General features: G+C 40.1%; 1 protein-coding gene across 2 annotated transcripts in view; it reads right to left on the bottom strand.

Moving 5' to 3' along the window:
- LOC122097505 (kalirin) overlaps positions 1 to 23,784 on the bottom strand; it is a 470,035-nt gene that overhangs the window by 267,706 nt on the left and 178,545 nt on the right. For both annotated transcript variants that reach the window (XM_042668072.1, XM_042668064.1), the window contains exons 2-3: positions 6,229 to 6,303; positions 441 to 555 (exon numbers count right to left, since the gene is read on the bottom strand). In XM_042668072.1, the coding sequence (XP_042524006.1) occupies positions 441 to 555; positions 6,229 to 6,303 (190 nt within the window). The remainder of the gene's footprint in view (positions 1 to 440; positions 556 to 6,228; positions 6,304 to 23,784) is intronic.

Raw genomic sequence — 23,784 nt, 5'->3', positions numbered from 1 at the left:
CACTGCAGGACAAGGGCCACCTATAGCTAAGTGACACAAATGGAGTTATTTAGCCTAAACGCCAAGCACCTCAGATCTGTTCCTAAACCTGTGATTCTAAAAGGAACCTGTTATACAAGCCAGAGTGGGACCAGCCACTGATCTCAGCAGCTTCTCATTCCTCCACCCCAGGCCACATTGTCTCCTGGTGCAGACCCCAGACTGGTCCTCTCAGCCTGTGTCCTCCCCTCTGCCCACAGTTCCCACTGCCAGCTGCCTTTTCATTCACACAGATCTCAGCAGGAACCATAGGAATGATGGAAACAGGGAAACAATGGAAGGAGAGGTTCCAGGAATAATGAGAATGTACCCTAAGGGCCCCTGGCAGAGATGCATACTTTTTCAACTCACTGGCATCAGCCCAGCTCTCTTCCCCTGTAGGCCATTCCCCTTCACCTTACCTTGGCACACTGGCCAAATACGTCACAAGTTTCCGCAGGTCTTCCTGTCTTATTCTGTCATGATTGCTGCGAGCAGGGAAGGTCAAGATGGGTCCACCTCGCTTGTCACGGCCCCCTGTGGAAAGCAAGAAGCAGGAGTTTAAGAAATGCATCTAGGAAAGTCAGCCATGGAGAAAAGAGAGTCCAGAGTGCTGGACAAACAGGTGGCAATATGATGCCCAAGGAAATTGGTCCTTGCTTAGAACCAGTTGGAGGTTTAAATATATGTAACACATTTGGCTTTGATAAGTGTTTTGAGGTTTCTGCTGTCTCATCTGTAAAAAGTGAAAACCATAGGAGCACATCACAGCACTGTTGCAAAGAATAATGGGCTGAAACCTGGGAAGTACTTTAAAAAGCAGAACTCTCTACACATATGAAATGGTAAGAAGGTGATTATGACTGCTCATATTGAGAAAACAAGATAGGTAGAGGACTTTGTCTTTAGAAACTTAACCCCCAGTCACTCCTTTCTGCAGACCTCTGTGAAATGAAAGTATGCAATGAACTGGTAACCACAGTGGGGAAGCCTTAGAGTATACATCTGGGCAGCACTGCAGGGAGATTTTTGGGAAAAAAAAAAAAAAACAACATTGAGGGCTAGGTGTGGTGGTACATGGCTGTAATCTCAGCTATTAATGGGACATAGATCAGGATGATCACAGTTTAAAGCCAGCGAAAACAAAAAGTTAACAGGATCCAAATTCAATGAATAACAATGTTGGCACAAAGGAACCCTTACACACTGCTAGTGAGAATGTACATTAGTGTAGTCATTATGGAAACAAGTATAGAAGTTCCTCAAAAACTAGAGAACTACAGTATGTTCCTCCTATGCCACTCCTGGGCATATAGCTGAGAGATCTATGCCTGAATACTATAGATACACATATTTATACATATACACATATTTATAACAGCACTATTCACAATAGCCAAACTATGGAAACAGCCTATATGTCTGTCCTTCAATTGATGAGTGGATAATGAAAATGTGAGAACCTCCATCCCCACTGCTAAGTACAATGTGTATTTTTCAGGTGGATCCCAGAGGGTAGGAATGAAAAAAGTTTCAAAAAGGAGACAGAGATGGTGGCATGATCTTCAACAACACCACTCCTTTGTGCATACTGCTTACCTGCTGAGCAAGGTTCTAGTGCTAGGGCCTAAAGGACAAGAATACAGAGAATAGAGGAAGTGGGGATGCTTAGGTGTTCTAGAAATGGCAATGAGCCCCTTCTGTACAGGCATGACAAGGCTCAGGAAGGAGGCTAGGCTAAAAGATGTTTCTTTGATGAAATAGAGAATAAACGGTGCTCACATCCTCAGGTGGTATCGTGCTCCAATTAGGGCAAGCAGATTAGGATAGGTTTTGGGGGGTGGGAGATACACTTCAGAAAACATACCAAATGTTTTGTTCACACAATAGTTTTGTACAGAGAAAGAGAGATGGGGGGTAGAGGGAATTCAGTGGCTCATGTCTGTAATCCCAGTTACTCAGAAGACTAAGACTTGAGTATTGCAGTTTAAAGCCAGCCAGGCAAGAAAGTCTGTGAGACACTTATCTCCAATTATCCAGCAAAAAGCCAGAAGTAGAGGTGTAGCTCTCTTGTTTGAGCATTGGCCTTGAGTGAAAAAGCTAAGAGACGGTGTCTAGGACCTAGTTCAAGTCCCAGTGACACTAAAAGGAGGGCGGGTGGTAAGAGGTTATTCTACCGTTAGAAAGTACCAATCATGAATGGCGCAAAACCCCAGCATGAGTATGAGGGAAGGGGTCCAGCACCTAGTGGGCTGGACAAAGATAAAGTTCTTTACTGTAGAACCTCCCAGCGCCTTAAAATATTAATGTACTCTATTGAATGTTCCATATCCAGGGGAGAAATACTGGGGGGAGGGAGCTTTCATATGCAGAATTTCACAGGTTTGAGAATAGTCATTTTCCCTGTTTTGAGGATCATCCTGTGAGACTATGCAACATACTTGAGACAGGGTACAAATAATTGTACTTCACTGGCATGGACTTCCCTGGAAACAATGATGGCAAAGGATGCTGGTGGGAGAGGAGGCGGCAGAAAGGAGTTCTCAGGATGTGTCTAAGGCAGGATGCATCTGAAAATGAAGATTAGGGATCCTGCATGGGGAGGTGGGATAGAAGGCACAATGTGTGCAGTTAGTAGGAGGCAGAAGTGCAGTACAAAGAAAGCCAGGGAGGCCTGAGAGCCAGCAAGCTGTGAATGATGTAGAAGGATGGGGCAGGGTGGGAACAGGGGAGGCTCACTGAGGGACAGCCACAGCCACTGTCTCACCCACCCACCCACTCGCCCATATGCAGTAGTTAGGCTGCCCTGACTTATTCCAGATGTCCGTTGCCATGGCAGCGTGCTTTCCTTTCACCTGGTCAAAGCCAAGGTGCTAGCAGAGAGGGGTGGCACAACTGTTTGTTTCTCTACCTATCTCCTTCCTTGCCTTGTTCATTTTTTTTCTCAGAAAGAAATGCAACTGCTTGGGTGAATTAATTTGAGATTTCTTTATTTTGTATAATTTTTGTGTTTTGTTTCTTGCTGGCTCAGAATGTTGCAGGAGTTTTCTGGTTTGGGTTTTTGTTTTTATGTGTATGTGTGTTACTTTTTGTTTTCTTCCTTAGATGCAGCCAGTCATTATCTCCCTGTCACTCTCAGAGTGTTTCTCAGGCATGGTGGGGCAACTGTTCCCTAAACCCAGAAGCTCTTAGCACTGCAGGTGTGGGTGAATCATGCTCACCAAGGCTGCTTAGGAGTGAGCTTCACACTCCTGTTCCTTTGCCCTTGTTTGGGAAGTTTCTACCTGACCCCAGTCCAGATTGCCTTCCTGGCATGCAACTCAATGAGCTCCATGAAGCATTTTTATAATTCTCTACCACTTGGGGAGGTCTGTCCTAGTCCTGACTGAATATACTGGGGAAAAATAAACCATGAACAATGAAACAAGGGTATACCTTGTCGGTGCTCATTTACCCCCAAGCTGATGGAGAACAGGATGATGTAAGACATTCATATTAAATCCAGGAAGGCCTGCTAGAGAAGGTAAAATGGGAACTTACTTGAAAGGAGAAGAGAAGTTCAAACAGGCAAGTAAGAAGGCACTGCCAGGAAGGATGGAGTATATGGGAGTAACCCACAGGATACCAAGGGAATATCAGCAGGATACTGAGGTGTCAGGAAAGATACTGGATTAACAAAGCCACAAAATAGAAGGAGGAGGGCTGTGGCCTTATTGTAGGAGTCCAGTCTGTAAGTCAGGAGACTGGCACTGCCCAGTGGCCTGTAGCACTTCTACCTACATCTTCCCACATGCTTGGCAAGCACTTTAAAAGTTGTCTCACCTGTATCACTGCTTGTACTAAAGTCACACTATAGGACCCTCCTGAGGTGCTATTCAGCCTGTGCCTCAACATCTTCAGTGACTGGAAGCTCCCTACCTACCTAACATCGCATGCAACACCTAACACAAATGGGCAAATGTAGCTTCCTGATCTCTACTGTCATAACAATAGCAGAATAAAATACTGTTTGTACTATTGTTTCAAAATACACTTGGTGTCTTATAAAGGAACCTATGTAAACTACCTTGCTTCCCATACTACTTAATCCCCAGGACTCCTGCCTTCTCTTGATGAGGTGCAATACAACCTATGCATAGTTTCTACTTCTCTATAACTGCCCCCTCTCTCCTCTTCATTTTGTTTGTTTCTCATCAGCCAGACAACTAATGCCTACACAGTGGGCACCTGCATGAAGGGAATGTGCCAGCTCTTGTCCTGTAACCCACAGCCTTTCCATGAAGACAAGAAAAGTCACCTAGGAACCAAGGTTCTGTGTAACCATAGGTGTCACCACACTGCCATCGTCCAGCCCAGCCTCAGGCTTTGCCAGGGTTTCTGGTCCAGGAGACTTCAGGGTGAGCTGCCAAGTCCATGACAAATTACTGTATCATCAATAGGAAACAAACCCATTGCCTAAGCAAACACACATGGTGTATTAAAGCATGACTTTATTTACAACAAAAGCAGTAGCCAGGTACTGCTGGCTCACGCCTATAATCCTAGCAACTCAGGAGGCTAAGATCTGAGGATCACAGTTCAAAGCCAGCAGGGCAGGAAAGTCTGTGACACTCATCTCCAATTAAGCACCAGAAAACCAGAAGTGGAGCTGTGGCTCAAAGTGTTTGAGTTTGAGCAAAAGAGCTCAGGGATAGCACCTAGGCCTTGAGTTCAAGTCCCATGACTTAAAAAAAAAAAAAGCAGCAATTGTCCCATAGGCTGCAGATGCTAATCCCTGAATTAGATATTGAGAAGTTCAAAAGTCTTTTATGTTTTTATTGTCAAGGTGATGTATCGAGGGGTTACATTTACATAAATAAGGTAAAAAGTACATTTCTTGTCAAACTTGTTACCCCTTTTCCTTATTTTTCTCCTATTTTCCCTCCCTCCAATCCTCCCCACCTCCCATCCCCCATCCTGCCAAGTTGTACAGATCATTTCCAATATATTGTCTCGTGTATGTCGCTGCCCATTTCCTGTGAGGAGCAGGAATGTTCCTTTTGCATTTTTTTTCTTTTTTCATTTCATCCTACTTTCTTTGCTACCTTAAAAGACATTAAGAGGTCCAGGTGTATAATTAGTATATGTCTAGGATAGTCCTAGCAGAGGATCACAATAGCTCAAGAGCTATGTACATATGACCATATAAAATGATGCTAATTGAAATGAAACTCCAAAACATGGAAACAACAGGTCTTTTTTTTTGGTTGTTGACCTTGTCATCAATGTCAATCAAATACTTTCTTATTTCATTTTTTTTCCTTTGGTTTATCCCTGGCAATCTCTATCTTTGATTCTGGTACCCTGAGTCTTGTATATATGTTTATCTGATTTGGGGAAGGGAAGGGAATAGCAAAATGGTGAAACAAGGATAAAAGATGATTCAATGCAGCAATGATACTCACAAGACACAATGTCAGAAATGAACTTTATAACTTTGGCAGGGGAAAAGGAACAGGAGAGGGGAGGAATAGTGGGAGGAAAATGAAGGAATGGGTAACAATGTTTGATAAGAAATGTACTCATCACCTTACTTATGTAACTGTAACCCCTCTGTACAGCACCTTTACAATAAAATAAAAATAAAGAAATAAAAAAGAGGTCCAGGTGTACGAAATGTGTAGGGGAGATAAGTCAGGAGCAAATATTTGGAGGTCATTATTCAGGGGGGATAAAAGAGAAAATTCCTAAATACAAAATTTTTTTTTTGTCAGGAAAAAAGAGATGGAGGATCTAAATTTTAATCTCCTATTCATGATCTATTCAGAAGCAAATCCAGGTATGACCTCCAAATATGTCTGAGGTGGATTCTCTCTTGTTTATGGAGTGAGTTTCTCATAGTACTCAGGACAGAGGGAGGGGTGAGGAGGGATGTGTACAGGATGTGTGGTGTGTGTGTGTGTGTGTGTGTGTGTGTGTGTGTGTGTGTGTGTGTGTGTGTGAATGTCCTCCAGAACCTGCAGATGGGACTGCAGCCCTCTTTTCTCTGTCTGCCTGCTTGTGCAAAAAGGAAACAGATGACCCAAGAAGGATAGGGACCTCAACTTCTCTTTTACTAATGTACAAGAAAAGTGAGTGTCTGAACACATGTACACACACACACACACACACACACACACACACACACAACTTCTCTAGATCTGTTACAGAGAAAAGCTCATAAATACTTACCAGACACAAAGGCCACTTTTTCCTTTAGGATAGGAAGGACATCGGAAGCTTTCAAACCATCATTCCGAAAAGATCCTAAGGGATAACAAGACAGAAGAATCAGGTAAAAGAGGTCAGCTCGCTGAATCCTTGGGTTCTACCCTTAGCTTTCCATCCCATCATCCAGTCTTGTTCAGGTCCTGTGGTCCAGATAAACACACAGGAGGGCCCCTAATAGAAAAGACACTTCCTTGTGATGCTGGGGCACAAGAATTTCCTCTCCTCCTGACCCCTCTCAAGGAGATAGTTCAAGTCATCTCCATGAGCACATATACAAAGCTCCATGCTCTGGTACTGCCGTTTGCTGCTGAGCAATTTGAAAATGGAAGCTTGAAGAACACATTTGTGTACTTCCAGTGCTTGGCTCAGTGTCTGTATATAGAAAGCACTTGGGAATTATGTTAAATTAGCCCACTGATATCAAGATGGATTCCAATGCCCTGAATAATTCTTCTTGACTTTCCTCTAAGTGGCACATGGACAATTACTCTTCAATTTACAAGTGGGAAAAGTAAACCATGAAAATCCCACAGCTGAAAGCAAAGTTGATGATACCCTTCTGTTCTCTCTTTCCTCCTCCCATTTGATGTCATCAGCAACAGCCCACAATACACGACAAGGGGAGATAATAGGGAAGGAAACACACTTCTTTTAGTCTGTTCTTTAAGTCTCACTTCTCAGTTGGAAAGAGCTTCCTGGGTCTAGCTGAGAACTGGAGGTGGAGAAACAGGGAGTTCAAAAATAATGGAAAATAAAGATGTGTCTGTAGAAACAGCATGGCATATCTCAAACCCTGGGAGGCAAAGGACAACCCAGCCTGGTATGGGAAGGAGAACCCACCTTTCACATGCAAAGCCCTGCAGTCTAACCCACTGTGTCCCCATTCGTTAGCTCAATCATCCCACAAGGTCTCTCAGGGAGAACCACCCACACATATTCCCTTCAAGTCACTACTGGGTCTTTCTTGTATTTTAGCACTAGGTACATGACACAAATGGACCCCAGAGGGCAAGTAGTTCTATGCCATTTCAGTACAGTAGAGTCAAGGACCACAGAGGTACCCTTTACTGCTTTTGTCCTTGAGTTCTTCCATGGGCCCAAATCTGACTATTTTCAAAGGAGAGCAACACCTTGGTCAAGGACAGTCACCTTTGATCCCTCAGTCTATAACACCAACCCTTTCAACAGACCCATCTAGGAATTTTAGAAACCACTCAAGAATAAGATCACTAGCCTAGGGGATGAAAAATGTGCCTGTATTCACTCAATCAAGGAGGACTAGAAATGTGTCCCCAAATGCCTGCATCCATGGTTAGAAGTCAAATCTTCACCCAAAACCAATTTCTAAAATATATGTGACCATTTCATCTATTGTATTTTTTTGTATTTCACTAAACAAAGACAAACAGCTTTTTTAATTCACCAACTGCTTCTCTTTACAAGTTGTCAGATAAGAACTGTGCTGGAGGAACTAGCTGCAATACTCATTGGGCAATGGAAGAGAAAACAATAAACTAAAGAGTATAGAGAGAAAGTTCTGAGTTCAAAGCCTACAGTACGATTTGGCACATTGTAGCCTTAGTTCCTACAGATATTTGTGCCCAAATCTTATCTTCTACACAGACAAACAATAGAGACTAATGAGAGTCAATCTAAATTATGATAGCATTGCAAGTCGATACATAAATTTTTGCTGTGTTTTTTGTTTCTTTTCTTTTTCATCCTCATGGAGCAAAGAAACATTTCAACTTCTTCATAGGGAGAACCCTACTTGGGATTCCCAACCAGATAATGACCACTGTTAACTAACACATGACTTATTTGTGTAAAATATTGCTTCTAAATAAAAATAAGCTTTTATTCATGAAATATGTATTTCATCAGTTTCAAATGCTCTCCTTAACATCAATTCTTCTTCTTCTTCTTTTTTTTGTCTGTCATGGGGCTTGAATTCTAGGCCTGAGCACTGTCCCTCAGCTCTTCAGCTCAAGGCTAGTGCTCTACCAATTGAGCTACAGTGCCATTTCCGGTTTTCTGGTGGTTTATTGGAGATAAGAATTTCACGGACTTTCCTGCCTGGGCTGGCTTTGAACCATGATCCTCAGATTTCAGCCTCATGACTAGCTAGGATTACAGGCATGAGCCACCGGCGCCCGGCTTTCCTTAACATCAATTCTATACATTTAACTTCTATAGAAAAAAGTGTTCAATATGAAAAATTAAATTCCATTTTGTATTTTCTCCACCTATTCATAAATTCAAAATAAGCAAGTCCCAAACAAATGAGATTTTACAATGAGTCCACATAATCCTGTTCTCTCCTAAACTCCTGTCCTATTTTTCCCACTGCTTCTCTTCTCTTCTCCTACTGCATATACAAGAGGAGCCTAATTCCAAACAGTTCCAGCACTTTACTTTTGCAACTGCTAATGGAAACAAAAACATCCCCACCCTATCTTTTTCCCACTCTGATCTGCAGGGATCAAGAGCAAGTAGGAGCTCCCAATCTCATCTTGTACACTTACCATGCCCCACTTCTTTCTTGCTCCAGGTTCCAGGACCTGAGGGATAGCATGCAGCTCACTCATGCAGCTAGTGATCATTACTCCAGTAATGCGAAATGTCCTGGGTTCAGTTGTTTGTTCTCAGATTCCCAGAACTTTCATCTCCCCAACCAATTCAACTCACTGCTGGGTGATCTGCCTGAATCTGAAAACCTGAAGTACCCGGATTTACAAAATCTATAACTAAGGGATAATCATTTCCAACAGCAACAGCAGCATGATTTTGCACATTATAAAGAGTTTGCTCCAGGGTCTCTTTAAATAAAAGTTCCCTTAGTGGTTTAAATTAGTTTTTCATTTACCAAAAATTGAATTACAAATAACTTTTCAACAACACATGTATTATGTAAAGCCAAGTAGAGCTAAACTAATTAGCCTAACAGCTCAGAAATTGGTGACCTTGCATATAAAATCTATTTGCACTGGCTGAAGATCCTATGTATCAACTTCCCCAAGGCCCCCATGAAACCAGCTGTTGGAATATATAATAAGGGGTAAGTTCACTGAACACCAAACAGGATTAACAAAATAGCAACATTCTTCTCACAATCAGATATATGTCATATAGATCCTATTTGACAAAAGGATAACTAAACAAAAGCTAACTCTTCCTAAAGTGACATACACTGGACCAGAGACTTCACCTGTCAATAGTAAGACACAGTTACATAAGTAGTTATCTCCCAGGTAGCACTCAGCTCTAATACTCAGATTAGTTTTTTGCTTGCTGCTGTTTGTGTGTTCCAGTACTGAGGCTTGAACTCAAGGCTTCTCACTTTCACTTGGCTTTTTCCACTCATGGCTAGAGCTCTACCACTCAATCCACGTTTCTAGTTCTGGCTTTCTGCTGTCTAATTATAAAAGTCTCACATTTGTCTGCCTAGGCTGGCTCCAAACCTTGATTCTTAGATCTCAGCCTCCTGTGTAGCCAGGATTATAGGCATGAGACACCAGAGCCTGGCTTTTCTTTATATTATTGGCCTTTAAAATTCCCAGATTATTAGATCAATATACTTGGAGAGGAAGTATTGGAAACAAATTCCCCAAGAAGACTGTGTGCATTGAAAAGATAAAACAACCACATTCCTAGCATATTCTTTTTTCCAGGAACTAGTTAGGAAATTTGGATGTTTGGGGCAGGTCACCACATTTTGTAAGTAGTCTAAATTGCCAAAATAGGAGAAAACAAACCCTGAAAACATACCTTGAAAGAGGCCGCTTACAGTCCAGCTGCTATTTCTGATACAAAAAGTATACCAGATTGCATTATTAAGCCATAAACACTAGATAAAGGTAGACCAGTTTCTTTCTTTAAAAGAAAGGCCTGCCTGTTGAAATAGCAGACCCCCCCCCCTCACTCCCACACACTACTTCTACAAAAGGCCTAAGGAGAAAAAGAGCCCCTAATTCCTTGGAGTTTGTTTTCTAGTTTTCCAGAAAACAAAACAAGCAAGTGGGCACCCTGGGCACCCTTGTGGACCTGACCCAATGTGGGTGTTTGTGCTTCCTCCTAAGGACAAAGGCATGCCTGGCTGGCATTCAGTACTTAATCCCACCCCATTCATGTCCTGCTGTTGTCAGAATTACAAGCCTGCTGTTCTCTTAATTAGCAAAGTTGAAATGCTCCACATATATTAGGGAAGTAAAAATTACCACTGCCATCTCCCCAGGATTCTTCAGCATGGGTCTCTTCCAAGACCCTTTCTGCTTCTCCTTGCCCCACATTGCTTCTGCTTGTTCCTCATGCCTTCCTCATTTGCATTTTCCACACTGGAAAATGCCAGTGACCCCCATGCTAGCTCCCAGCTCCTAATATGCATATTTCCATGGGAAGAGGGAGACTGGCCCTTGTGCCATGGGTTTCCATCCTTGGTTTTTTTGGGTCTTAGAAAGAAGTAAATTCCAGGGCAGTAGGTGCTTGTGGTCCAAGCTAACCTCCTTCTGATAGCAATCCTGATTTCAACCAACAGAAAAACAACTGTTGGACCATTAATTGACCATTTGGAAGTATATACTACGAGAGTATCCGTGGATTGTTCTTTATTTCCTTTTGCTTTTCAGTCACTATCTTTTAATTTGCACACATTGAAAGTGACTGTATAAACTAATTTTGTTTGTTGTTCCTGGGGCTTAAACTCAGGGACTGGGTGATTTCCCTGAGCTTTTGTTCTAAAGGCTAAACACTCAACATTTGAGCCACAACAAACCACTTCTGGCTTTTTGGGTGGTTAACTGGAGATAAGAGTCTAATGGAGTTTCCTGTCCAGGCTGGCTTCAGACTACAATCCTCAGATATCAGCCTCCTGACTAATTAGGATTTCAGGTAAGAAGCACTGCCATTCAGCTTGTTAAGCTTTTTAAACTTGCTTCAAGGAGGCTAAGCCCTGTTTTACCATTTGGATAGCAAGTGTTCCAATATTCAGGTTCCTGCATCTTGCCAGTAGTGTCAATAGGGGAGTCCTGTGTAGTCTGTAAAGATGATGTCATATCTCCAAACAGCACATTGTCCTATCTCTGCTACTAGCCCCTCAGAGAACAAGGTCCATTATTTGTTTGTCACCAATGCTTTACATAAGGCCTAGCACAAGATAAGTGCTAGGTTAAAATAAAAAATAATAAAAGAATGAACCTTAGAGCAGAAAAATGTCAAAATTATACTCAAACCAAGATTAGATATAATTTTGAGAGTCTTGAGATTCTTACCTGTAAGCCAAATCTCTATTGTATAGCACCTCAGTTGGTGACTTAACATTACTTTGGAAGGCTTCTAAAGCTGTGATACTCAAAGCAATATGCACATAAGTAATCTACCATGTAGGGCCTGATAAAAATGCAGCTTCCATCTCAGACCCATAGAATTAGGATTGTAGTAAAACAGGTTTTTCTTTCTACTTACAAAGAATATTATGAGGCAGAGAAGAAGCCGCTTCCTAACTGGGGCCTGAAATCTGCTCAAGCTACTCAGTTTCCTCCTGTTCCACCATGAGAAGGCCCTTCTCCCTGCCCAGGGTTCTAAAGATTCAGCTGTCACCCTATCATTCATATTCAGTGCTGGAATAAGAGAAAACAAAGCAAATAGTTTATTCCTCCCTTCAGGGCTTTTAAACTAGACTATCTTATTTATTTGTTTGTTTGTTTTTGTGAGCATGAGCCTTTATAAATCCTACTCATCCATGTTGCTTAGAATTTGGTAACTTAAGCTACTCCCTCATGTATCAAGATATTTTAATTTCACAACAAATCTTCCTTCTTACCCTCCAATCTCTGTCTTCTCTTAGTACGATATATATTGTCATTGATCACATTTACAGAGCAAGATGCCATCTTTGAAATGGCCCTGGGGGACAGAGGGGCCTCTGTTTATGCTTTCTTATCCCATCTACCTTCAACACACAGATGCAAAACTCTCAAACACTGGGCAATATTAGACAAGAAACAGAGAAAGGAAAGAGGTATTCTACCCTGGTACCTCCATATCTAATGAAAGAATGGTGTTCATCTCATGGTATTTCCTACGATGAAAAGAACACTTTCTGGAAATTTCAAGCCTAATAAAATATCCACTGCCCATTTCCTGTGACAGCAACATAAAAAAGTAAGACTTCAGAGTCTGATAAAGACCTTTTCCCCTCTGCCTACCACCTAGGGCCATCCATACAGGATGGCCCTATACACAACATCCTGATTAAGGGTGTGCCTTCCACTGATGTATGCCAAACAGAAACCTGAGAAGCATCCTAGATGTCTCCCCTTTTTTTCCTCACTCAATTCACTTGCTCTGTTGATTCTACCTCCTCAGTCTCTCCATAATCTATCATTTCCTCTATGCAGTATCCCTGACCTGTCTATGAAGTTAAGCTGTCCCCAGTTGTACCTATCACTCCTGAATGGCATTTACAAATTTTCATTTCACTCTTATTAACTGATCCTGATGCCTTGGGTATAGAGACCATGTCTTGCTCATTATAATACATTGAACTAAAATTGAACACTCACAGGTACCAAGAAGGCAAAGAATAAGGTGGTGGAGGGTTGAAAATGGGGCAGGCTCTTGGTTAGAGAGGCTCTTTGAGCTGAGCCAGGTTTTGAATAAGGGAAGCGGGTGCCCTAGGATGATGGGAAGCAGCACATGCTGAAGCAGAGAGCAAGGCGCCAAGACACTGTGCCACAGATGAGTTTATAGGAGTGTGGGAGGAGGGAGTGGGGGAGGCCTGTGATCTGACTCCCAGAAAGCAGCAGCTCAAAGGCAACTGCAAGTTGTGGAGAGCTGGGCTGGGCTATAGCAAGGGGCAGAGCTGGGACAATCTGGCTGGACCCAAAAGAAGGCTGTGGCTCAGAACAGAGCCTGGCCCAGCAGACTCTGACTAACCTCCACACCACACTCTTCTGATGGAGTATAAGACTGAATCATGGCTTCTGAGGCTGGTGATGAGATCTCACAAAGTCTGAAGAAGTAGTTAGGATAGTCATTTGTGAATTACCACCTGGGAGACACAAGGTCAGGAACAGCAGGCAAGTTTGTATAAGACCTCAGAAATACCCAAATATGGGATTGAATCGTAAGAAAAAGAGACTTAAGGGCTATTCACTTCTGTGAATCTAGTCACTTCTGTGCAGTGAATAGATACGCAAAGCACTTAAGAGAAGACACTGTTACTGGAGTTAGTAGCTTATTAGTGGTAGAGGTAAAAACCTTCATCTCCTTCTTTCCTAAGGAGACATTTAAAAAAAGGAGAAAGATATGGAAGTAACTGGAAAAGATGGCAAGAAAAAGATGATAACGAGATGAGGAGCTGAAGAGAAAGCCAGGCATGTATGCATGTTTATGTGTGCAGAAGTGGAGGTGAATATTCTTGTCTCCTTTTCACAGAAGCTAATGAGCTATTGAGGAAACTGCCTGCTGGAAAACTCCTCCAGCGACTATAAATATATTCCTTGGATCTCTCCTTAAGACAACTTCTGAGACGCAGGAAGTGTGTGTTGGGAGGAAGGAATAAATCTGGCAGAGAGAAAGACTGGTCAGCATTATGTCAGCAAAAGAACACATCACAATGTGGTCATACATGTACCTCTCCCCAACCTAGAAGCCATGTACCCACAGTAAAGCCCACTCCCCAGAGCCATCACTGCCACCCACAAATGCGGCATCCACTCTCCCTGGCCAGTGGGTGTGCAGGAGGCAGAGTTCTCTCTGGCCATGAGATTTCTTAAACAAGACCATACTAAAGCTACCAGCACAACTATGTTTATTACAGCATTATTTACCATAGCTAAGATATGGGACCAACCCAGATGCCCCTCAGTAGAAGAATGGATCAAGAAAATGTGATGTGATGTGTGTGTGTGTGTGTGTGTGTGTGTGTGTGTGTGTGTGTGTGTGTGCAATTCTATGCCTCAATCAGAAAGAATGACACTGACTCATTTGTAAGGAAATGGAAAGACTTGGGAAAAAAATCATATTAAGTGAAGCCAGGCCCAAAGAAACATGGGTCCCATGGTTTCCCTTATTGGTAATAACTAGTATATGTCTAGGACAAGCAGAAAAGGTCAAAAGCTATGTCCATATGACCATTTAAGATGATGCTAAGCAAAATGAACCCCAAGATAGGAACACAGAGATTTTATCTTTGTTCTGTTATTTTTAATGTACTTAAAATGTACCGTGTGATTTTTTTTGTTTCTTTAGTATGTTCCCCCATAGTATAACCCATTTTCACTGTATTCGATTCCAGTGCCCTGCATCTTGTATATACATTGTTTTAATTTGGGGAGGGGAAGGGAAATAACAAAATGCGGAAATAAGGTTACAGGTTGACCCACTGTAACAATGAGATGTACAAGACATTATGTTGAAAATGAACTTTACAGCTTGTGGGGAAGGGAAAAGTTGGGGAGCTGGGGAGGGAAGGGATGGTAGGGGAAAAACAACAGTTCTCGATAGGAAGTATACTCACTAGCTTACTCATATAACTGTAACTCCTTTATACAGTATCTTTACAATAAAGATATATATATATGTTAAAAAAAAAACCTGGTCAACACTGAAAAACAAAACATTTGGAAGCCTCTACTAATCTGATTTTAATGCCAATAGGAAGAGGGGGAAAATCAACAAAAAAGCTCTTCTTTTGGGAGTTGCTAAAAACTGAGCTTTTCTAAGCAAACCTAGCAGCCCTCACGCAACATGAGCAGTAGCCAGGAGCTTGAAAGAGTAACCAGGGTAGAAAGTCATTAAACTAAAGAAAAGCAATGCCTGCCTTTCACTCCTTACAAGGAACATTTTTCTACTCTGCACTGAAATAGCTAAGGAAGGTCAGGGTACCACCCCTAATACTCCACCATCACCCAGGCTGGGATGGCTCCTCCTTCATTTATCATGCAGCATGCTCTTCAGGGTGTTGCCACAGCTTTGTCACACCTTGCTCCCAATTCAACTCTAGTATCTGCGGATAGGGATGGGGTCTTATGCCAGCATGCCTGACAATTGCTAACAAGAGACCCAGGGATCAAGACTTTTATATTCATGGTGTTATGGCATCTTTCCTTCAAAGGTGCTTACTACTTGCTGTGCTTCTTCCTCCCTTGGGCCCTCTCTTTGCCTACTTCTGTCTCCATCTTCATTGTTCTCCTCTCATGATTCCACATGAACTCCAACTGTGGCCAATTTCAATATTAACTTTCTAAAGTCAATATTAGATTTTTAAAAAAGTGCTGGCTAATGGACTACTTTTGAAGAGCAGAGATTTGTAATACTTACAATTGCTAAAATGGCTCTATTAAAGATCACTAATAATTAGCACTTTAAACATATGGGTAACAACTCTCTAAGCTCAGATAATGAGCAAACTGTTTCTGTTTATTCTTCACAAGATTGAATATTAGCTGGAATTGAGACCTCAGTGGTAATATACACAGGCTTAGTCACTTCCCCCCTCCCAGAAAAAGTTAGCATTCTTGAGTATAAAACACAAAAAAGACAATAGCTACCCCCCTCCCAGAAAAAGTTAGCATTCTTGAGTATAAAACACAAAAAAGAAAATAGCTACCCCCCTCCCAGAAAAAGTTAGCATTCTTGAGTATAAAACACAAAAAAGAAAATAGCTACTTCAGGAATACTTATATCTACCCACCACTTTCTTTTAACATCAATTGTTTACTAACTGACCAAATTATTTAAAGTGCTTATGCCTTGTGGGAGGAGATGTTGCTAGTAGATTTACTGACTTTTTTTTTTTTAACATTAAGCATTACTCCTCAGGCTAGTATACAAGCCTTCCAATGATGAATATGCATCAACCAGTAAGCAAAAGCAATATATATTTGCCATGATAATACATTTTGAGTTTCTGAGGTGCTCAAAGCAGATGGTGTGCTTGCTCTTTGGGACTCCCAGTCTCAGTTCCCTTCCCCCTTCTCCAGCATAAATAGCAATTGTACTTATTCAGGACAAAAAAGAATTTAGTTAAATGGCTGATTTAAAAAGCAAACATTGGCTCTGTCATTAAAGAAGGCACTCTGGCAGATATCTCAACATGAAATGGTTCATGTCCTGAAATTTAGCTGTGGGTAGCAGTAAAATCTACAACAATGGCTGACTGCACAGCTTCTATTTCTCTCTCATGTCCTGAAATTTAGATGTAAAATTTAGTCCTGCCTGAATGGCTCAAGACAAGGAATCTTTATAAGAAGCTCATAGAGAAGGTCCTACCAATAGCCCAGAGCTTCTCTCTTCACCTACCCTTAGTTTCTGATTCTTAGTTTCTGGGCATTATGCTGGCCATCGGTGGAAGCAATACAACAGATTAGCCACAGACATGAAATAATTAGAATTAAAATAATATCCAGGTTTTCAGAACAGCAGGGCTGCCAGTAAGTGAGAAGGGACACACCCAAAGCTCCTATTACAGAACAAACCTAAAGCTTTCCCTAGGAAGGATTCTTTGCCACTGTCCTTGGTCCTGATCTGTTGATAATTGCTCCTCAGAGCCGCTGCTGTCCAGCTGTCCTATGTATGACATGTGAATCAAATGAGAAAGAGACAGAGAAGAAAAAGATGCTAAGATACATCCAGGGTTCAAATAAGTGTGAAGAAACACTGGAAAGACATAGACAAGGAAAGATTACTGGAGAGAATAAACAACAACAACAACTTGGTTTGGCAATATTTTCAAATAATTGCAGTAACCAAGAATGAAAGGTCTATGTACATTGCTCCCTCCACACACAAATACCCAGCCCTCATGGATGTGAGATGGCTGAAACCTATATGTTTCTCAAATGCATCTAGTCTTCAGAATAAACTAGTCAACCATATCCAGTATGGATGAGTTTGTCAGGGAAAGATACCTAGAGTTTTTTTTTGGGGGGGGGGTCCGGTCGTGGAGCCTGAACTCTGGGCCTGGGCGCTGTCCCTCAGCTCTTCAGCTCAAGGCTAGCACTCTACCACTTGAGCCACAGCACCACTTCCGGCTTTTTTATTTTTTTCTGCTTATGTGGTGCTGAGGAATCGAACCCAGGGCTCATGCATGCAAGGCAAGCGCTCTACCTCTGAGCCACCTTCCCAGCCCAGATACCTAGAGTTTTAAGCCACTTTTCAATCTCTCTTTGAAATATTGCTTTGGACATCCTTAACATGCCCAATTCAGTTCAACAAATATTGATTGAGAACCTTTATAGGCCAAGCAAAGTTCTCACTACTGTAGGTACAAAAAACTATCTAGATTTCCTGAATTTAGGGAGAGAGTCAGGCACACCAGCATACACTTTCAATATGTTGTAGAAAACACAATGGAGGCATACATGGGGAAATTTCCAAAGACATAATAAATATCTAGCCTTAAAAACATCTAAAGAGGGCTGGGAAGGTGGCTCAGTGGTAGAGCGCTTGCCTTGCATGCCTGAGGCCCTGGCTTCGATTCCTCAGCACCACATAAGCAAAAAGAAAAAAGCCGGAAGTGGCACTGTGGCTCAAGTGGTAGAGTGCTAGCCTTGAGCTGAAGAGCTGAGGGACAGCGCCCACGCCCAGAGTTCAGGCCCCACGACCGGACCACCCCCCCAAAAAAAAAATCTAAAGAGTAAAACAGCAGTAACTAGATCTGAGGAAAAGGATTATGGAACCATCAGCAAGGTACTGGTTGGCAGAATAGTGGTGAATACTGAGCCAAGATACATCAAGATACACTTCTAGCAGAAGGATAAAAACCTGGCCCTCCCAGGCTTTTGACTCCTAATCAAGGTTAAAGTCAAGAGCAGGGTGAAATAAGAAGGGGGTTCTTGAGTATTCCTAGACATCAGTCATAGTGGGGTGTGACTGGCCACTATTTATTCAATAAGTGACCTTTTTGAAATGATGACCTCTTCAAGATGGATATATTCTAAGAGGTAGCTCTCAGCCCAGTTCTGAGCTAGTCAGTCTCTGGATTTGGGCAGAACCAAGCTGTTTGTCATTTTATATCTTTCTAAGCTTCTCTGTATCTCTCTGTATCTCTTCCTTAGGTGAGAAAAGAACACATACTTCATGGGCTATTGGGGTGGTGAAGGGGAAAAACCCTATTTAAAAGTATTAGATACACAGCCGATGCTAAGAAAACATAATGTTCCTTCCTTTTCCCTGTTCATCATGATTCAGCATGCAGCCTGGGACATAGCAAATGGTCAATAATATTAAGTATTGATTATGTTAATGAAAGAGTGAGCAAATAAATGAGTGAATGGAGTAAACTTAGAAAATGGCAGCTAAAAACTTCCTCCTTATCTTCTAACTATACATCTGTAAGTCTTGCTGGTCACACTTGTCTGTGTGGTTCCTATGCTACCTAATCAGGACTTACTCCCCTAAGATTAGTTTCCCAGGGGTGAAAGTGAGCTGCTCAGCTGATCTGACACTCTCTCCACCAGAAGGTCAGGACCATATGTGTCCCTTTTGCACTCATCTCTGTGCTGATGCTAATAAGTAGCAAATCTTTTCCCTTCTTTCCAAACTTCTGTTTCTACTGTCCCTATGAGTCCATGTTCTACACAAAAATCCTAATGGTATTCTGAAAAGAATGACTACTGCCAACACATCCTGATTGCAAGGCTACCTTCGAGATAAAGTAGCCTCAACACCTACCTGTACATAACTTCAGAATCCTAAAGGAGTGGGACACAGATTCCTAGAGGAAAAAGGATGAGAGGCCTGAGGTGGTTCCCAGATCTTTTGTTGTTGAACTTGAAATGTCAGGCTACTATGAATGAAGGGTTCACAGAGTAAGAAAAACAATGGCAGTTATACTGCGCTTCCTAGCCAGAACTAATTGTAAGGCTAAGGGAATACAGAATAAAAAATACCTAGATGAGTTTGACCCAAAATCCACCTGCTACATGTAAAATAAAGATCAAAGTTACTAAGATTCTTTGTTTAATGTTTTCTGGAAGATTTTCTCACTTTTCCTTGTAATCTAAGCAGATCTCTAGGAGGCTAAGATATCTGATCTTCTTTATCTTTCTCCAGCTGCCTGCAGAATAGGAATCCTCATCTTGATCAGAGAGCTGTGAGGTTATTTTGCTCACAGATGGACAACCATTTACAATTTCAGAGTCCTAAACAGGTAGGACACAGCTGCCTAAAGGGAAAATGAATGAGAGGCCTGAGGAGACTCTCAAACATATGTGCCAAAAACACGGCTTAAATGCAAAATCATGGAAGTTGGGAAGATATTCAACACAACTTTATACTACTGAAAAACAGAAACAACCTAATGTTCAAACACAGGGTATTTGATGTATCTACTCAAAGAAGTCATTAAACATAACACTAATAAAAAATAATATTGATGTCTTGGAAAATTTCATGGTATATTGCATTGCTAAGTAGGAAAAAATGGATTATAGAATAGAATGTACAACTTTATTCCAGTTTAATATATTGATTAATGTGTGCGTGTCTCTGTATGAAAGCTATATACACATACACAGTAGTTATTGCTTGATAACACAATTGTGGCTTATTTTGCTTATGTTTAATGTTTTTGTATGTCAAAATTTGAAATCACTGGAGAAGAAAAAATTCTCTCCTTTGTATGCTAGTATTTCATATACATGAGCTTTGGAATGTTCATACACTTTAAAATTTTAATAATTAAATTGTATCATGGTAACATCTGTAAACCATATTTTAAATGGAAACTTATTTAAAGCTGAGGACAACTGTGTTATGCAGCTGTTTGGACTGTGATGTAATTTTGTAGCAAATAAAAAATGGCTGCGATTTATCATAGAGTTGTCTGATGACTAAAAGAAGCCATCTAAATAATCTGCAAAAGACAATCCCATTTTTTAAATTAAATGTCACTTAAAGATTTGTCATGTATGCAAATAGTTTTTTCCAGGAATGCAAGACATTAAAGAAGACTAGAGTAAAATAAAAACACGTATAAAAGCCATATACCATAGTGATTATCTATAGAGTGAATCTCTAAGTACCCACATACACCAAAGAAATTTTCAACTACACTTTTATCCAGAAGAATAAATTGATGGAAATAACTAAATTAAGTTTTGTAAAAAAATGAATAATGCATTGATTTTGCCTACTGGATGTTAAAATATATGTTTAACTAGATGTTAAAATATATGTTTAACTACAATTATTAAAAGGTGTTAAGAATTAGCATACAAATGAATGAAGCTGAAACACATCCCTTATATGTGTCTGGCATCTTTTAAAACCTTGCACATAGTAAAAGAAGAATATAATATAAAGCAAAGAAGATGTTCAATAAAATAGATATTCAATAAACACCACTGGAAAAACTGTTTAGAATAGAGAACCCAAGTTTATTTTCACAGCTTCATACCATAGGCTAAAATAAATCTGAGCTTGGAAAACTAAATCTTTAAAATGACAAACTAAACCTCTAAGAGAAAATTTAAGTATTTAACTGATACCTGAATGAGAAAGATATCTATAGGCACAAAACCCTTGAAAGAAAACAGAGAGAAAAATATTCATGTTTTCATATAAAAATTTAAACTCTGCTTAAGATTATAAACAAAATTTTAGCTGCAGACAGAAAACACATTTAAAAGAAATATGATAAAACTACTAATATTACTTTGTATTTGAAAAATGAGAAAATAATACAAATATGGCAAAAAAAGATGAAAAATTTAACTTAAAAAAGTCAAACTAATTTCTTCAAAGAAAGTTAACAATGAGATAGTTTAAAATTAAATTTGCAATGAGGTAAGGGAGAGGAATAGAGAGGATGAGTTTGCTCTAGATACACTGCTTGCATGTGTGTAAATTTCACAGTGAATCTTCCTTTCTACAACTAATTTATGCTAATAACAAATATTAAATTAAAAAATTATGTGTGTTTCAGGTGGCAGTGGCTCACTCCTGTAATCCTAGCTTCAGGAGACTAAGATCTGAGGATCATAGTTCAAAGCCAGCCAAGACAAGAAAGTATGTGAGACTCTTATCTACAATTAATAAACAAAAATCCAGAAGTAGAGCTATGGCTCAAGCAGTAGAGTACTAGCCTTGAGCAAAAAAGCTCAGGAACAGCATCCAGGCCCTGAATTTTAAAAAATACCACAATTTCATTACTAGCGCAAAATAAAGACCGACAAGGGTTCAGTTACTCTTGCCTGTCCCTATTCCTGTTATAGAAAATAAAATTGCTACAACCATTCTAGAAAGAAATTTGATCATGAGAATCACAATAATAATACTGTGTATAACAAGTGACCACACTCTTTAGATGTCTATCCTGAAGACATGAAGAAAATATTTAAAGGCAAGAGGTTCAATGCAGCATTTCTTATTGTGGTCTCAGAATATAAACAGGCTAAATATCAAAAAAACATACAATAGTTAATAAATGAGATAGGTAAAATGGAACACCAATCAGCCATTAAAATTCTTATTTTGGAATAATTTTGTTAGTTTCATAGAAGATCTATACCATATGTAAGGTAAAAATAAAAATGGCACATGTACCATGCATGTTAGGTTGAACCATAAAATTGTTGAGATTCAACTGTACTTTGTCCTTTGAACTAGTGATTTTAAATGATCATGAATGTATTTCTAGGTCATGAGATTATAGAGGTAATTTATTTACTTCTTTATAGTTTTCTACAATTTACCAGCTTTCAACAATAAAATATACTAGAACTATGATGTTGTGAAAATAGAAAGAGGCTACATAAAAAGTACCCAAGCCTGAAAGGTGGTATACATCTATAATCTCAGCACTTGGGAGACTGAGACAGGATGATTTGAGTCCAGGACAGTCCGAACTACATAGATACTCTGCCTCAAAAAGAAGAAAAAGGAAAATCTGTGTTAAGCCACCTCTCTGCTTTCTCTTTTCTGAAAGTCCCCCAAGTACAGGAAACAAAGCAAAGAAGGTAAATAGGATAGAAAAAAACTAAAAATCTGTGTAGCAGATGAAGTAATCAATACAGTGAAGAGACAACCTATAGAGTGGGAAAAATATTTGAAAACCATATGTTTGACAGACATATAAGGAACTCCCAAAAACTCATTAGAGAAAAGAATATATATATACATATATATAATATATTACACATATTATATATGACCTGATTTAAAATATATGATTAATTATATATTATATATATAATTAAAAATATATAATTTAAAAATATATATGTAATTTTACACACACATATATACCTGATTTAAAACAGGGGAACTAGTAGCTTATAAACTAAACCACTTGAAAAGCTGAGATTGAGAGGATCATAATTCATGCCTGGACAAAAAGTACATAAGGCAACCTCTCACCCATTAGGGACAGTGGTGTACACCTATCATCCCAGCAACAGGCTGAGATCCAAAGGATTATGGTTTCAGACCAATCTAAGCAGAAAAGTCTGTGAGACTTAATCTCAACAGAAGTAGCTGGGCATGGTGGCACACACCTTTCATTCCAGCTATGACAGGAAGCATGAAATAGAAAGATTGTGGTCCAAGCATGCACTCAGTGAGAAAGTGGGACTTTATCTCAAGAGCAATTGGTACACTAAAAAGTAAAAAAGTAGCTCAGCAGTAAAGCTTGCCTAACAAATTCAAACTCTAGTACTGCGAAAAAAAGAGAGGGAGCAATAGTAATCCCAACTATGTAGGAGACAGAGGTAGGATGATTATGGTTCAAGGCTAGCTAGGCCAAAAAAGCGAGATTCTTTCTTAAAAAGCAAAAAAGGTAATAATAGAGACAACAAAATTGATTAAAAGGACATTATGTGTGTGTACAGAAATAACATAACAAAAATACCTTTGTACAAATGATATACTCTAACAAAAAATTAAAACTCAGGTATGCTGTCACAAGCTAGGTGTAGTGGTTCATGCCCATAATCCCAGCTCTATGAAGAGTAGGAGATAGGGGGATCACAATCCAAAGCTCATCCCAGGTAAAAAGTGTGAGACTTTATCTGAATAATAAACTAAAGCAAAAGGGAGTGGAAAAAAATGACTCACTTGGTAGAGGATTTGCCTCACAAGTGCTAGGTCCTGAGTTCAGTCCTTAGTACTGTCAAGGAAAAAAGTGCAATGGACTTAAATAAGCATTTCTTTAAAAATGGACACCAAGTATATGAAAAGTGCTCCTGAATACCGCTGGTCATAAGGAAATACAAGTCAAAATGACAGTGATTAAGAAGGACTATAATCAAAAGGACTGAAGAAGACAAGTGCTGGTGAGGATGTGGAGACAATTGAACACTTGCACACTGTTGGTAGAATGTAAATCAGTACCTCCATTAGGAAAAACAACAAGACTGTTCCTCAAAACATTAAAAACAGAACTGCCATAGGATTCCACAATCCTACTACTGGGTACATATCCACAGAAAGCAAATCAGTTTGTGGAAGAGACAGATGCTCTCCTGTTTTCTCTTTTCCTTTCGTTCTTTCTTCAAGGCTAGTGCTATATCACTT

This window comes from Dipodomys spectabilis, unplaced genomic scaffold (genome assembly GCF_019054845.1).
Source record: "Dipodomys spectabilis isolate Male_0828 unplaced genomic scaffold, ASM1905484v1 ptg000017l, whole genome shotgun sequence".
In the NCBI taxonomy this organism is placed as follows: Eukaryota; Metazoa; Chordata; class Mammalia; order Rodentia; family Heteromyidae; genus Dipodomys; species Dipodomys spectabilis.
The sequence above is the reverse complement of the archived record's forward strand: the minus strand, read 5'-3'. Positions and strand labels throughout refer to the sequence as shown.